This window comes from Aegilops tauschii, chromosome 3, assembly GCF_002575655.3.
Source record: "Aegilops tauschii subsp. strangulata cultivar AL8/78 chromosome 3, Aet v6.0, whole genome shotgun sequence".
Taxonomy (NCBI): domain Eukaryota; kingdom Viridiplantae; phylum Streptophyta; class Magnoliopsida; order Poales; family Poaceae; genus Aegilops; species Aegilops tauschii.
In genome coordinates, this window is record NC_053037.3 from 189,931,839 (window position 1) to 189,948,829 (window position 16,991).

At 43.8% G+C, this 16,991-nt stretch overlaps 1 protein-coding gene and 1 non-coding gene across 2 annotated transcripts; one reads left to right on the forward strand and one right to left on the reverse strand.

Moving 5' to 3' along the window:
• Positions 1-1,319: 1,319 nt before the first annotated feature.
• On the reverse strand, positions 1,320-1,422 carry LOC120962161 (U6 spliceosomal RNA). The gene has a single exon (XR_005753011.1). It is a non-coding gene; the product is annotated as a U6 spliceosomal RNA (small nuclear RNA).
• A 6,002-nt stretch (positions 1,423-7,424) lies between these two features.
• Positions 7,425-10,241, forward strand: LOC109786874 (probable protein S-acyltransferase 1). The gene is made up of 4 exons (XM_020345437.4): positions 7,425-7,747; positions 8,222-8,416; positions 8,528-8,845; positions 8,955-10,241. The coding sequence occupies exons 1-4, from the start codon at positions 7,481-7,483 to the stop codon at positions 9,675-9,677; spliced, it is 1,503 nt and encodes a 500-aa protein (XP_020201026.1). The 5' UTR covers positions 7,425-7,480; the 3' UTR covers positions 9,678-10,241.
• Positions 10,242-16,991: the final 6,750 nt, after the last annotated feature.

The window sequence follows — 16,991 nt, forward strand, 5'->3', positions numbered from 1 at the left end:
CCACTGTCCTTATGGTGTAATGAGATGATTGATGTAGATATCATCAATGTTGTAGTTTGTCTACCGCGGGTTTGTTTTTTTTTCCTTTTTTTTCTTGCTTAGTCATAACTTTCATCTTATATGACTTTACTATTTGTTTGTTGGAGCACCAGGGAGTCAAAAGGCCTTCCCGGTTTTATTGCAGAAGCATGAAACTAGAACAGTTTTATTTTGCTATTTGTCAGCGAGTATTTTTTGTGTGTTATTGGTTGTGCACATCGCAGAGGCTGGGTGGGTGTGTGTTTATTGTGTTTGTAGGCTTCATTTTAAATTAATAAAAGATTTACCCTTTGTCCATAAATGAAAGAGCGTCAATGAAAAAATAAATAAATAAACATATAAAAGAGTGACACACGTCTAATTTCGTGACAGCTCTTTGCTAGTTGCTATGCTGGACTTGGTCGTCGCCCAAAGTCAAATCAAGATGACATGTTGGCACGTATATACGTATATTGGACATGCATGCGGCACTGAAGAGTAAAAGAATAACAGTCAAGGAGAAGGACACTGGTTGATATCCATTCTGGTAGCTAGCAACCACCCAAACTGGAGTAAGTATATAGGTGCTGGTTCGGCGAAAATCCCTTTGGAGGCCGAGCTCCATGGAGTCCGGTTTTTGAAACATCCAAAATTCATCAAAAATCATATTTTTTTTACATTTTAAAAATTCTGAAAAAATATAGATATACATGGAGTCATAATGCACAAGTGTGTAAATTTTCAGGATGAAATACACTGAAATGAGGGCTGTGCAAAAAAATCAAAATATATGCGGTAATGAGGCTTTTTAACACATGATACTATTCATCCTCCCAAGTCATGAATTTGTCTTTTTCGTATGGATCGCACTTCAAGGTATTTCATTCTGAAATTTTACACACATACACATAACATCCTTGTTTGCTTGTACATTCTTTTTCAGATTTTTTTGAAACAGAAATGTTTGATTTTTTTCAAAAAAGTCGGCTCCTATGGAGGCCAAGAGCCAAAATGCCTCACTCCTGGTTCTGTTGTTTAATTCGTAGTAATACGTATATGCCCGTACGTTGTCACGGAAACTAAATGTATTTTTAACACGGTAAGACGACTGTACAAGACAAATCTTGATGCAAAATAAATAGACAAAATATAATTATATTTTAGTTATATAAAGCGTATTGTTTCTGTTATTTCTTAAACTGACAAAATAGATATGTGCCCGTAATTGATCTGTTTTATTGGGTTACTAATGATAAGTGACTGATTTATATTTATTTGTCTGCCGATTGGGAACTTATTGATATTATTGAGTTTCTTTTTCGATTTGTGTGTTTCATTCTTGTGCAGGGGCCATGCTAATATTCTCTGTATCGTTCCAATTTTATCGGATGTCCCCGAAGAGACGATTTATTGAGTTACCAAAGGTGTCTTAACCGTATCAGATTTTATCATACGAATAAAATTACTTACGGACCGTGAATTTATTATTATATATCATAGATTGATCTGGCGTATGTGTATTTGGTTACCAAAGATTTCTTTGCTTCAAATAGAACGGGGATGAGAAATCAGAAAAAAAATGTGGAGGGTGGGAGGATGGATGAAGGGGTGATGAGAGAGAAAAGTGAAAGATGGAACTTAGGGTATCTCCAACACTAACCCCAATTAGACATCATATTTGTCTATGGACTAGTCTGAACCAGTCCACGGGAAGTGATGCGGCAGCCGGCCATCTAATCATGTCCCCCAAAAGTTCGTCTTTGTTTTCTTATTCCAAGACCGCAACACTTTGTATAGCCATTTGTACATGTCCCACCTATATTGACGAAAAAGAGTTACAGTAGGAGTTTTCCCTACTATTTTTGCTAAAAAATAGGACCGCAACACTCAGAATAATTATAGAAAATAACAAATTCATCCACAAATAACATGTAAATATTTCTAGTACAATAATAGTTCAAATGTAAATATTACATCCGAGATAACCGGATGTCCAACAATTTTTTTGCGTTCACCGATTCCAAATTCAAAGATACTAGAATCACATCCGGCACATGTCGTCTCACACATACTGTCTCTTGAGCTTCATCCAACAATGTATGTGTTGGGAAACATAGCATGCCATTTTAAAAAATTTCCTACGCGCACGCAAGATCTATCTAGGAGATGCATAACAACGAGAGGGGGAGAGTCTATCCACGTACCCTCGTAGACCGAAAGCGAAAGCATTGACAACGCGGTTGATGTAGTCGAACTTCTTCTCGTTCCGACCGATCAAGCACCGGACGCACGGCACCTCGGAGTTCTGCACACGTTCGGCTCGATGACGTCCCTCGAACTCTTGATCCAGCGAAGTGTCGAGGCAGAGTTCCGTCAGCACGACGGTGTGGTGACGGTGATGGTGAAGTAATCCGCGCAGGGCTTTGCCTAAGCACTACATGAATATGACCGGAGGCGTAACTGTGAAGGGGAGCACCGCACACGGCTAACAACTGTTGATGTGTGTTCTAGCGGTGCCCCCCCCCTCATATATATAGGTTGGAGGGGAGGAGAGGCAGCCAAGGGGGAGCCCCAAGTAGGAGGAATCCTACTTGGGCGCCTCCCAATTCGGCCTCCCCCCTTCCATATTCATCCGGAGGGGGAAGGAAGGAGGAGGGAGGAGAGAAGGAAGGGGGATGCCGAATTTCTCCCCTTCCTTTCTCTCTTCCCCTCTTTCCTTCCCCCTTATTTCGGACTTCATGGGGCGCACCAGCCCCCTAGGGGCTGGTCTGTCCCCTTCTTGGCCCATTAGGCCCATGTAGTTGCCGAGGGGATGCCCGGAATCCCTTTCGGTGACCCGATATGTACCCGGTACCACCAGAACACTTCCGGTGTCTGAATATCATCGTCCAATATATGAATCTTTACCTCTCGACCATTTTGAATCTCCTCGTCATGTCTGTGATCTCATCCGGGACTCCGAACAACATTTGGTCGCCAAATCACATAACTCATATAATATAAACTCGTCATCGAACGTTAAGTGTGCGGACCCTACGGTTTCGAGAACTATGTAGACATGACTGAGACACCTCTCCGGTCAATAACCAACATCGGAACCTGGATGCTCATATTGGTTCCCACATATTCTACGAAGATCTTTATCGGTCGTACCGTAATGATAACATATGTTATTCCCTTTGTCATCGGTATGTTACTTGCCCGAGATTCGATCGTCGGTATCTTTATACATAGTTCAATCTCGTTACCGGCAAGTCTCTTTACTCGTTCCGTAATACATCATCCCGTAACTAACTCATTAGTCACATTGCTTGCAAGGCTTATCATGATGTGTACTACCGAGAGGGCCCAGACATACCTCTCCGATACTCGGAGTGACAAATCCTAATCTCGATCTATGCCAACCCACCAAACACCTTCGGAGATACCTGTAGAGCATATTTATAATCACTCAGTTACGTTGTGACGTTTGATAGCACACAAGGTATCCCTCCGGTATCCGGGAGTTGCATAATCTTATAGTCGAAGGAATATGCATTTGACATGAAGAAAGCAATAGCAATAAAACTGAACGATCAATATGCTAAGCTAACGGATGGGTCTTGTCCATCACATCATTCTCCTAATGATGTGATCCTGTTATCAAATGACAACTCATGTCCATGGTTAGAAAACATTAACCATCTTTGATCAAGGAGCTAGTCAGGTAGAGGCTCACTAGGGACACATTATTTGTCTATGTATTCACACATGTATTAGGGTTTCTGATCAATACAATTCTAGCATGAATAATAAACATTTATCATGATATAAGAAAATATAAAATAACAACTTTATTATTGCCTCTAGGGCATATTTCCTTCAGTATGTACATGAATGACTTGCCCTATGTCTATAGTACATCACGACGGCGTGTGCAGGCTACACAACATGCAATGAACATTGAGTGAATGAATGAATTAACCAGTATGTAGAGCAACATGAAGAAGCAAAATTTACGATCTTCATGGTTGATGACCCGATGGACACATGGTCTTCACTCGTGCAACCGCACCGCACAACTTCATGATGGAGTTGCAGATGGCTTACCATCGATGCGATAATGGATGACGTCCTTGTCGTAGGGCGCGAAGTTCTTTCACGCATGAAATGAAGCATGCACACGCTGCCAAAAGATCGAGCCCCCTTGAGTTCTTGCCTACAAAGTCCATAGCTACGGCTAACCACGCATCATACAACAACTCATCCTGGATCATCGAGTACTCTGCCATTTACTCTAGAAAATAAAAGGAAGTTCAAAAAAAAAGCTCAATGGCATTTGACTGAAGACCTGTCGTGCGTGGTGTCCATCATGGATGTCGTCGGTAGGAGGGCAGAGGGTACCTAGTTGCGGAGGTATCCTGGGTGGATGATATCGTAGTCCAAAGAGTGCAAGCGCGTTGATGGGGGCTGCAGACGTCCTATGATGCCGGGGTGGCTGCTGGAGAGGTGCAACGGCAGCGTCAAACGAGGAGGGTGCGTATGCAAAGCAAGGTGGGAGCATAGGCGGAGTGGAAGAAAAGTGGACGGTAGGGGGATTTGAGTGGGCTAGGAGTGTCGAAGTCCTATGTGGTGGCGGTCCGGACTCCCGCAAAGCCCCCTAGTTTGCCTCCAGTTTGCGGGAAAACGGACATCCGGACCGCTCCACGGACCGATGGGGTACCATGTTGGATGGCAAAACATGTCCGAATAGCTCGATCCGGACGGTTTGAGGGTCGGCGTTGGAGATGCCCTTAGGTTCATTTTATGTAGCAGAGAGAGAGAGAGAGAGAGATTCTGGACTTGTTTAATATTTTGCTAGCCGCAATTGACTTACGTGGAGTCCACGACCTCTATGGTTTTGCGGGAATGAAGAACTTCTAACACAACTATTCATTCATTGACCACACTCTGGTAGAAAAAGGTTCAGTTTTACTTTTGAATAACCCCTATTTGAACGGATTAAAGACGTGAATAGAAAAAATAAAAACACACTAATAAAATGTCACGACATGTTGAAACACTAAAAAATTAACAAAAAGACACAAGAATGAGTCATGGTTGTAGAACATGAAAACACAAAATATTTCTTCAAGGACTCGATGGTCGACATAGTTGACATGAAAACACACTATTTTAGAGCCATTTCTCTTGTGAGCATGCCAATCAAAATACTTAGTAAAATGCTTGCTAACAGAGTGCAGAGCATCATTAACCCTTTGTTGGCAAAAACCAATATGAATTTTTAAAACAAGGACCATACAGGCATGTTGGGCAATAAGTATGAATGTCTAAAAACCAGCAACATAGATGACTTGGCATGGACATTTTAATACAGCCATATGTGTCACAAATCCAAGAAAGAGATTATTATATACAAACTTGATATTAAAAAAGGGATTTGATAAGGTTGAATATAGTGCTATCGTTGTTTATGCCTGGGCATCCAACATTTGATCAAAAATAGATCAGATGGATCAATACATCCTGATATCTGCATCTGCATCTGCATATGTTGTCCTCGGTGGCACACCTGAAGAATATCATCTACAAAAGAGGGGTTAGGCAAGGTGATATCTTATCACCACCGTTATATGTGTTAGTTGCTGAATTATTACAGATCCTTGTTAGTGAAGACTGGCATAATGGTCACCTAAAACTTACCTATTGAGAATCACTATGATATGTATTGTTCAATATGTTGACAATACACTGATTATCATGCTTGTTGATCCCACTCAATTAACGAATTTGAAGAAAATCCTCAAGGATTTATCTGCGCTTACTAGTCTTAATGTCAATTATAAATCATTTATGGTGCCAAATAACATCAATGCGGATAAAGTTGTTGAACTGGCTAATATTCTGGAATATAAGGAGGTTATGCCCTTGACCTACTTGGGTCTCCCAATGGGCACTACCAGACCTAAAGTTGATGACTTAATGCCCATGGTTGTGAGGCTGGACAAAAGATTACCCGAGATTGCTTCTATGCTTACATATGCCTGCCATGCCAATTTTTGCTATGTGCTGTATCAGAATGCCTTTCTCTGTATTAGATCACTTTGAAAAATCTGGAAGAGATTTTCTATTGTATGGAGAAGGCATAAATAAGCATGCAAAAAACTTCATGAAATGAGACACTGTTTGCTTACCTTAATATGTTTGTGGTCTAGGAGTACTGAATCTCATAACACAAAACAAGCTCTGCTTACTAAATACCTATATAAGTTCGGCCAAGTAGCATGTTTCCCTACTAAAGTAGGTTCACTCTGGTGGAGAGATTGTTGCTTTATTCTTAATTTTTTAAGGAGATCGCCATTTGCAACATCCAATATGGCAGCACTGGTAAGTTATGATATGATAAATGGCATGATGAGAAAGTTCTGGTATTATATCCTCAGCTATTCTCATTTACTAAAGACAAGGATATTACCATTGCTAGGGCACATGTATTTGCTATGAATGGTTTCTATGACATGTTCCATCTTCCCATGTCATCCATTGTTGTTTAGCAAAGTATGCAACTTCAGGAGCTTTTGATTAACATCTCAGATACAAATGGTAAAGATGTTGGAACTTCTAGTGGTCTAATAACAAATACTCCACCAAGAGAATATACACTGAATTATCAGGATACCCACCAGATGCACATAAGCCTTTCCAATGGATTTTGGAATCATGTTGTATGCCCAAAGAAAAATTACTTTTCTTGTTGTTGATACTACATGACATGCTAAATACGAGAAATCTCTTGAACATGAAGAACTTATATATAGAAAATAACTCATGTGTATTATGTGATGATGAGCCAAACGTGTAACTTGAGTCAAAGTTTCTGGTTTGCCCTGGTGTTTTAATGGAATGCTGATTTGGATACAATTGTGATGTTACTAGAGGCCAAATGGAGAATGGAGATCTCATGCTTTAAGGAATGCCTCGTTGCTGGATGTTGGTGTATTTGGAAACATAGAAATAGCATCATATTTTATCACAAGCAGAGAAATCTTGACTATAGCATCATATTTAAAATCCTACGAAATTACTTCAAATAAATGATGCCCTGATTTTGGAAAAGTGTGGGACAAATATGATTACACATCAAAAAAATTATAGACCGAAATACAATCCTAAGAAAAGAATTAAACAGAATCATTTTGAAGGTCTTAATAATTGCCTTCTTTTAGTGTTACTATTTGATAATTACATAGGCGAAGAGAATAATAGAACATGAGTCCTAGAATATCCTAGTACACCGACAGACAGGTGGGCCAACACGCCTAGACTTGCCGGCGATCCACCCTGTCGTTCAGGCCGGCACGTTGCGGCAGGAAGGTCGTTGAGCCCAACCTTGATTGATTTCCTAGGGAAAACAATACGCACGTAGCTACAACTGGCGCCCTCGCCACGCCTAGAGAGAGAAAACCAAGGGGAAAAGCAGGAGATGGTCATTGCCTTGGCCATGCGAGAAAAAGGAGAAGAAACTGAAGAGCGGCCAGTAGCTGCACGTCTGATCGGCAGGCGACAGGCCTCGTCGTCGGTCACCTGTGGTGTGGCAGCGCCGGCTCCGGTGGCCGCTGTGAGCAACTGGGCCTTGATCTTGGAACAAAGAGGGCGGCAGAATCGCGCCGTTTGGAGGAAGAAGCAGTCAAGCAGGATGGAAGAAGAGCCGAATCGGAGGAGGCTGTATCAAGTTTGGAGAGGAAGCAATGTACGTACATGCCGCTCTTCATCTTCCTATCTCTCTTGTCAAGAGTACTTTTTGGTGAAAATTAGAAATTAAGATGTCACATTTGCTTCTTGTGTGCTTGAATCTTTTAGCGAAAGAAGATCTAGCGTTCATCATTTTCTGGTCAAATTGATTGATCAACTGGTCCTCTGTATAAGAAGGTTTTTTTAGCAGCTGACATATGGACAAGGTGCAAAGGAAAATCTCAAGAAATGATCATAATAAATTATCTACACATTCTGTTACGTAGCTGTTAGCCACTAGACTCCCTACTTATGCATAATAAAAGCATTCATTCCTACTCTTTCCGTTGCAAATTACTCGTCGCAAAAATTGATGTATCTAGAACTAAAATACATCTAGATACAATCATATCTTCGACAAGTAATTCAGAACGGAGCGAGTACTAGTTCCAATTGACGGACGGTAACTTTACTCCCACCAAAACGATTTCAGAAATTTCTCTGCGGCGGGCGCCTAATCTTCGGTCCGGACGCGGGTTCCCTCTTCCTGTCCACAGTTCTAATCATAGGCCCCTTGGTCGGCCTATGCTGCCAGTGCATCACAAAGATGAACTCCAGCACCTCGGATCAGAAGAAGAATGTCCTCGGCCTGCCGGTCCTCATCGCCACGGTCGTTCTCGGCCTAGCGGTACGTGAGCTTCACAAAATTCAGCAAACCGGAAGCAACACCACAGCTGCTGATTCTTGTCCTTTTTTTTTGCCAAAGTGCTGATTCTTGTCCTGCTGTAAATGTTTTCAGGATTTGGCATTCCTGCTCTTGACGTCGAGCAGGGACCCGGGGATCGTGCCGAGGAACGCGCGTCCTCCCGAGTGCGGCGACGAGCAGCAGGTGGTGGACATGACGACGCCGTCGACCGAGTGGGTGAACGCGGCGAGCCCCCACCTCCGTGTTCCCCGCTCCAAGGACGTGGTCGTCAACGGGTGCGTGGTCAAGGTGAAGTACTGCGACACGTGCCTGCTGTACCGCCCGCCCCGGACGTCCCACTGCTCCATCTGCAACAACTGCGTCCAGAAGTTCGACCACCACTGCCCTTGGGTCGGCCAGTGCATCGGCCTGGTCAGTCATCATCTCATTCATATAGGAGTAACTGCATCATCAATCCTTCTCTCTTAATTTGCCACCAACGACTGGAGCTGATATAGATTCTGGTGTCCTTTCGTCGCAGCGGAACTACCGCTTCTTCTTCCTCTTCATCTCCACGTCCACGCTCCTCTGCTTTTACGTCTTCGCCCTGTCCTGGCTCAACATCGCCGCCGAGAGGGAGGAGTACGGCGGCTCACTGCTGAAATCCATGGGCGGCGAGGTGCTGTCCGTCGTGCTCATCGTCTACACCTTCGTGTCGGTGTGGTTCGTCGGCGGGCTCACCGTGTTCCACCTCTACCTCATGAGCACCAACCAGACCACGTACGAGAACTTCAGGTACAGGTACGACAAAAAGGAGAATCCCTACAACAGGGGCGCGCTAGCCAATATCGCCGAGGTCTTCTGTACGCGGATGCCGCCCTCGCTCAACCGTTTCCGGTCGTGGGTGTCGGAGGACGACGACGCGTACGGCGGCGGCGGTGGCGGGGTGCTCTCTCCGATGAGCGGCGGGCTCGATCTGGAGATGGGGCGCAAGGGCGTGCACTACAGCCCCGGCGGCATCCCGGCGATCCTTCAGGGGATGGATTACAGCGAGATGGAGAAGATGGACGCTGTGGGTGTGCACGTCAAGGACCGGCAAGCGGCGCCCGAGGCGCCGGACCTGTTCGTGATCTCACCGGCCCGGCAGCACGACGTGGGCTGCGGAGGAGGAGGAGGAGGAGGAGGGGAACGTAGCCCCGCAACTGTACAGGACCAAGACGCTGAGAGGACACTTGTGAGCTCGAATGCAAATTCTCAACGGTGATCATGCGCGAGCTCTTTTTCTTTTCCCTTTTTGGCGCTCAGGCCTACGTCCTGCAATTTTCCTTTCTTTTTTGCCACGACTGAACTGTAAATTTTATACGTGCAAGCAGCAGCGTTGCACTCGAAAGGGTCCGTAATTTCGCTTAGTTTAATTTTCTCTACTTCATTTGGAGAATAGCGGGAATCAGGGCATCTCTAAGAGCAACTCTAACGCGTCTATTCAAATGGATGGCGTTTTTGTCCTTTTTTGTTTGCTTGGGTCAGCCGTTTGCTCGGCGTCCGCCCTGTTTATTATTTGGGTCGGCAGTGCGCCCAACGCCTGCGATCCATTTCATGTTCGCGCATAAATTCGAAAAAACCCGCAGTCGTAGAACATGCTAGCGGCCATGCCGTCGCCTAAAGTTCATGCTGGCACCATGCCAACGGCTGGCATACATGCCAGCTCCAAAAAAATAAACCATATAGTTCCTGCTGGTGCACTTCCCAGCGGCGGCACCAATGTCAGCACACAAAAGGGGGCAAGAAATTCAACCACGCCATCTCGGCCGTGGTCATGCCAGCACACTTGTCCGGCATACAAAAAATGATGGCGGTCGTCGCCATAGATCACTCGTTGTCGAATTTGAGCATGTCGGCCTGCATATTCTCGAACCACGGCCTCTTCCTCGGTGACACGGTGTTGAGGTCCACCTTCATGATCTCCACCCCCGTCATCATGCTAGCAAGAGCCACTTCTTTCGCCTTGGTCTTGGCATTGGCGGCCTCGATCTCTAGCATCTTAGCTTGCTTCTTCGCCTCCATCTCAAGCATCCTTGCTTGCTTCTACGCGTCCATCTCAAGCCGCCTCCTTTGGATCTCCATGAAGGTGTTCGTTTTCTCTTTCTTGTCTTGCCGGCGCTTCTCTTCCCTTGAGTCCTTCTTGGTCATCATGCCCTCCACGGTTGCGAGCAAGGCGATCGAGGCCGCATCCCGCTTCTCCTCCTTCTTGGAGTTGGTCTCCCCCCGCGGTCGTGGCTTCTCGCCCTCCCCAACCTCCTCCATCACTTTCTTCCCCCCACGCGTCATGAGGGCGGCATATTGCGCCTTGAACTTCTCCTCCCCGTTGATGATCCTCCAACAATGAGGATGAAGGACTTGCCTTCATGTTGGACCTTGAATGCCTCCAAAGCTTGGAATGCCTACAAATGAATTGCATGCAAGCATATGGACAAATAGATATGCAAATGGACATGCAAGCATAAACGGAATAAAAACAAAGAGGGGTGTATGCATGCATACCATGTCTTGCATGTTGATGCCGCTCACGAGGCATGCCTTGATGCTCTCAAGAGTGGCACAAAACTTGTTGCACTCTTGTTGGATCACCTTCCATCGCTTCAAAATGGACACTCACGTGCGCGTGCTTTGCATTTGGTACTGCGCTCATGAAACTCACGGTGGACACGAGTCCAAAAGGTTGATGCCTTTTGTTCAGCTCCAACCTTGGGGTCTTGCCCAATGTCCCTCCAACACTCACAAAGGAGCTTGTCCTCGGCCGCCTTGTATGCTTTTGTCCGCTTGCTCTTGCGCTTCGGCTTCGGCCCGGCGGCTTGGTTGGCGAGCTCGTCCTCGAACAAAGGCTCCCCGTCGATGTCCAACTCATCCTCTTCCTCGAGGCCGTAGTCCTCCGGAAACTATGGTCGAGCGAGAAGCCGTCCAGGTCCAGGCCGACGATCTTGCATGAAGGCGTCGTGCATGCCAGATTGATCATAGGTTGCCGGCGTGAACGGACCTCGGCCGTCATGGCTTTGGTTCTCATCGGGATCGTAGCCAGCCACGGCGGTGATAACCCACAAGTATAGGGGATTGCAACAGTTTTCGAGGGTAGAGTATTCAACCCAAATTTATAGATTCGACACAAGGGGAGCCAAAGAATATTTGCAAGTATTAGCAGTTAAGTTGTCAATTCAACCACACCTGGAGATTAATTATCTGCAACAAAGTGATCAGTAGCAAAGTAGCATGATAGTTTTGATAATAGTGACAGCAGCAATAGTAACGATAACAGTGATAACAGTAATTTTGTAGCAAGAGCAACAATAATGATAGCAGAAGTAACTTAGCAAGAACAATATAAGATAAATTCGTAGGCATTGGATCGGTAATTTGTTGGATGATATTCATCATGTGACAGTCATAACCTAGGGCGATACGACACTAGCTCTAGTTCATAAATATAATGTAGGCATGTATTCCGTAAATAGTCATACGTGCTTATGGAAAGAACTTGTGTGACATCTTTTGTCCTACCCTTCCGTGGCAGCGGGGTCCAATTGGAAACTAAGGGATATTAAGGCCTCCTTTTAATAGGGAACCGGAACAAAGCATTAACACACGGTGAATACATGAACTCCTCAAACTACGATCATCACCGGGAGTGGTCCCGACTATTGTCACTCCGGGGTTGCCAGATCATAACACGTAGTAGGTGACTATAACTTGCAAGATCAGATCTAGAACATGGATATAATGGTGATAACATAAACGGTTCATATCTAAAATCATGGCACCCGGGCCCAAAGTGACAAGCATTAAGCATGGCAAAGTCATAGCAACATCAATCTCAGAACATAGTAGATACTAGGGATCAAGCCCTAACAAAACTAACTAGATTACATGAGGAATCTCATCCAACTCCTCACCGACCAGCGAGCTTATGAAGGAATTACTCACTCCCGGTGGGGAGCATCATGGAATTGGCGATGGAGAAGGGTTGGTGATGATGAAGAACGAAGATCCCCCTCTCTGGAGCCCCAAAAGGACTCCAGATCTGGCCTCCCAATGAAGAACAGGAGGTGACGACGGCTCCGTCTCGTGGAACGCGATAATTCTTTCTCCCTGATTTTTTTCTCCGAAAATAGGATTTTATAGCATCGGTTTCAGGGTCTGCGGGGCCACCAGGTGGGGACAACCCACCTGGGTGCGCCTGGAGGGGGGCGCACCCTGGTGGGTTTTGCCCACCCAGGTGCCCCCCCTCCGGTGGTTCTTGGCTCCAGAAATTCTCTTTATTGATATAAAAAATCCTCGCAAAGTTTCGTTCCGTTCCGAGAACTTTCATTTCTGCACAAAAACCACACCATGGTAGTTCTGCTGAAAAGAGCGTCAGTCCGGGGTTAGTTTCATTCAAATCATGCAAATTAGAGTCCAAAATAAGAGGAAAAGCGTTAGGAAAAGTAGATACGTTGGAGACGTATCAACTCCCCCAAGCTTAAACCTTTGATTGTCCTCAAGCAATTCAGTTGATAAACTGAAAGTGAAAAAGAAAAACTTTTACGAACTCTTTTGCTCTTGTTTGCATAAATAAGCTTAAACAGCACCCAGGTTTTCAGCCAACATTATAACTAACCATGCCAACAATAACTCTTAGAAATTATATTAACTCATATCATTGACATAATCAGCTAGCGAGCAATAAAAGATATCTCAAATAGCAACACGTTATCAAAACAACCATGATATAATATAACAATAGTGGTATCTCGCTAGCCCTTTCTGAGACCGCAAAACGTAAATGCAGAGCACCTCCAAAGTTAAAGCAGCGACTAGACATTGTAATTCATGGTAGAAAAGATCCAGTCATGATGCACCCAACATTAGCTACACACAATGCATCAGCATGACAGCAGTGTTCTCAGGTTTTGGCGCTATTTTAGAAGGTGATGACACAACATAAAAGTAAATAGAAGGTCCCTTCGCAGAGGGAAGCGGTGATTTGCATAGGTGCCAGAGCTCAAGTTTTTAAAACAGAGGTAAATGGTATTTTGAGAGATGCACCCTTCTCATTTACTTCACGACTATCAGTTATCAATATCTTCCATGCTAAGCACGCTATTGGTGGTTCCCAAGCAATAAAAGTAAAGGTTTACTCCCCCTCCACCAACAATCACACTCCACGGCTTGTCCGAAACAACGGGTGCCGTCCATACCAACAACAGTCCCGGGGGAGTTTTGTTTAATTATTTACAATTTGAGTTCAGGACTGGGAATCCCTATTACCGTCCTTTTCTCGTGCCACGGTGAGTGAATAAACACTCATCCTGAGAATAACCCGCTTAGCATGGAAGATACCGACCACCTCCTGTCGTTCCATGAATGATCCAAGCACACGAAAGGGATAATTATTTGAAGTTTTTAGAGATGGCACATGCAAATTTACTTAGGACGGCAGGGTAATACCACATATAGGTAGGTATGATGGACTCATCTGGAATAACTTGGGTTTCAGGTTTTTGATGTACAAGTAGAATTCCCACTTAGTACAGTCGAAGGCTAGCAAATTGGTTGAGAAGCGGCCAGCTAGAGAGCAACAACGGTCATGAACATGCATTATGCATAAGTAACATTGGACACTAGCATGAGTAGGATATGAACACCATGAACATAAATATCATAGAGGCTATGTTGGTTTTGATTTAACTACATGCATGAACATGTGCCAAGTCAAGCCACTCGAACATTCATAGGAGGATACCATATCATCATACTACATCACAATCATTTTAATGCAATGTTGACATCCAAGATAAATCATTATCCACTCCTAGCTACTTATGCATGGCATGAGAAACTATAATATCTAATTGTCATTGCAAACATGTTTAATCATAATGAGCTGAATCATGGATACTTGGTTAAACCTATTTACAAAAACAGAACAAGTCGAGTTCATACCCGTTTCTCTCTGCCACGGCCAGTTCACCGAATATCGTCATTATTGCCTTTCACTTGCATGACCGAACGATAGGAAAATAATAATAGTGCAAGAGAGCCGTGGTCTAAGCTAGAATCTGCAAACATTTTATTCAACAAGAGAAGACAAGGTAAATTGGGCTCTTCATTAGATCAACAGTTGTGCATATGAGAGCCACTCAACATTTTCATTGTGGTCTTCTCCTCGGTACGACTCAATAAAAAGAAAGGAAATTCAGAGAAACACACTGAAATATTTTTGGAGTTTTTGCTTGTCTTGAACAAGCAAATAAAAGGGAAAAACAAAAACGAGAAAAACTATTTACACGGGAAAGCTCCCAACAAGCAAAAGAAGAATAAGGAAATCTTTTTGGGTTTTCTTTTTAGTGCTACAGTTAACTACTCTAGAAAGAAAAAGAAAAAATAAGAAGGAATATTTTTTGGTTTTCTCAAAAAAATTCAAACACACAAGAAGAAAGTGAGAAAATAAATTTAAGATGGATAATACAATGAAAAAGTGCGAACACCGGCAAATGAAATGTGTGAACTTGAATGTAATGTCGGTGAGAATACGTACTCCCCCAAGCTTAGGCTTTTGGCCTAGCTCGGTAATCAATCAGTAGCCTGCGTAATGGTCTGAGTGGTAGGTCATGAAGGCTCTTGGTGCGGATTTCTCAGCCTGCCGTGCAGCCACAACCGTCGCGTTGTGGGCTCAGGCCTCGCTCTCAAGAACAAAATATCTTCCCCTGCTGTGATAGTCAAAAAGAGCAGGCGCGACAAATATGTGTATACAACAGAGTCTTGATTAAACAACAATTTTTAGGTGAAATTATCAGGTTTACCCTTAAGGATCTTATGACGCTTCATAGCATCAAAGTCTAAATATTGCGTGGGTAAAATAGGGTCATATGGCAAAGGTGAAACACCCAGCTCTCTTGCTAAGCGTGTGGCATAAATTCCACCATAAAAATAACCACTATTAGCGTTGTGTTGCAACCTATGTGCAACAATCGCTCAAGATTATAGCTTTTGTCACCGGTGAGAGCGGCGCATATGAGGCTCAAGTCTGGAGCACAAAGTGTACTACAATCTTGTTTGCCTACAATACATTTCCCATTGAATAATGCAAAGTACTGAATTGCGGGAAATGAATGCTCTTTATTCTACCTTGCGTCACTCCCCTATTCTCACCGTAGCAAAGGCTAGACAAAAATGTTTCGAACTCAGCTCTTGGTGGTTCGTCAAGCAAACCCCAAAATGGAATTTTGCAGTGGTGAGCAAATCTCTCTAGTGATATGGTAAATGAATTTTCATATAGTTTAAATGACACCCTAGACTCACGGGGATGGAATTTAAATCCTTTGACAAATGATTCAGTGAGAGTGTGGTGTTGATTGCACTTATCTGAAATGTAGGGACCGAGATCGGCATTGTGAACATATTGTTCAAATTCCTCCTTAATGCCCACACTCACCATATAATCATCGCACGACCATAAGCATGTTTTGGTGGTGGCATCTCGTATGGAACTCTCACTCAGTTCAACATAAGACCGACGAATGGAACAGTCACTAGAAGATGCCTCCGAGGATCTCCTCTTCGAAGACCTCCTTCCAAAGAGGTTCGTCATGTTCGCGTACAATTTTCTGAAAAAAATTGGGTGACAGAAATTTATCAACAAAACTTTACAAGATTGGTAGCAATTGCTCATAGGGATACATAGAGGCCATAGCAAGCATTCAAACTACTTAGAACTCTAAGAATTCAACATGGAAGCTCATCTACAGCAGCACCAAGAGTAGCTAATTATTCAAAACATAAACCACTAAAGCAAAAACTAATTGGACAAACGGAGGAGTCACATACCAAGAAACAATCCCCCGAAACAGTTTCGGAAACGAAGCTTCGAGCAAAGAGATCAAAATCCGCGGGTTTGAGAGCAAGAACACGAGAGAGAGAGAGAGCAATGGTGAATTTTTTCTAGAGGTAGGTGGTGATGTGGTATGAAGAGATAAGTGAGGGGGGCCATGTGGGGACCACAACCCACCAGGGCGCGCCTGGGGGTCCTGGCGTGCCCAGGTGGGTTGTGCCCACCTGGTGCACCTCCCTTTGGTATTATTTGCACCAAAAATTCTTAAATATTCAGAAAAAATCGTATTAAATTTTCAGAGCATTCTGAGAATTTTTATCTTTTTTATTGCACGGGAAATTCAGAAAACAGACAAAACATGGCATTTTATTTTATTTAACTAACAAAAACAGAAAACAAAAGGTAGGGACAGAAGGTAGTGCTCACCAAATTCATCAACTTCATACCTCTAAAAAGAATGATCCATTAATAAGGTTGATCAAGTCTTATTAACAACCACTTTCGATTAGCATGAAACCGAAGAACTTTCGTAAATCACTAAGTTACCTCAACGGGAATATGAATGTCCCCAACAATAAGCATTTCATATTTATTTTTAACAGTAGGTAGATGTAGTTGAAAACTTCCAATGGTGATTGTCGGAGATTTTTCAGTAACATTAATACCATTCACTTGGAATTGTTTCTTCGGAAAGTGCAGCGTATGCTCATTACCATT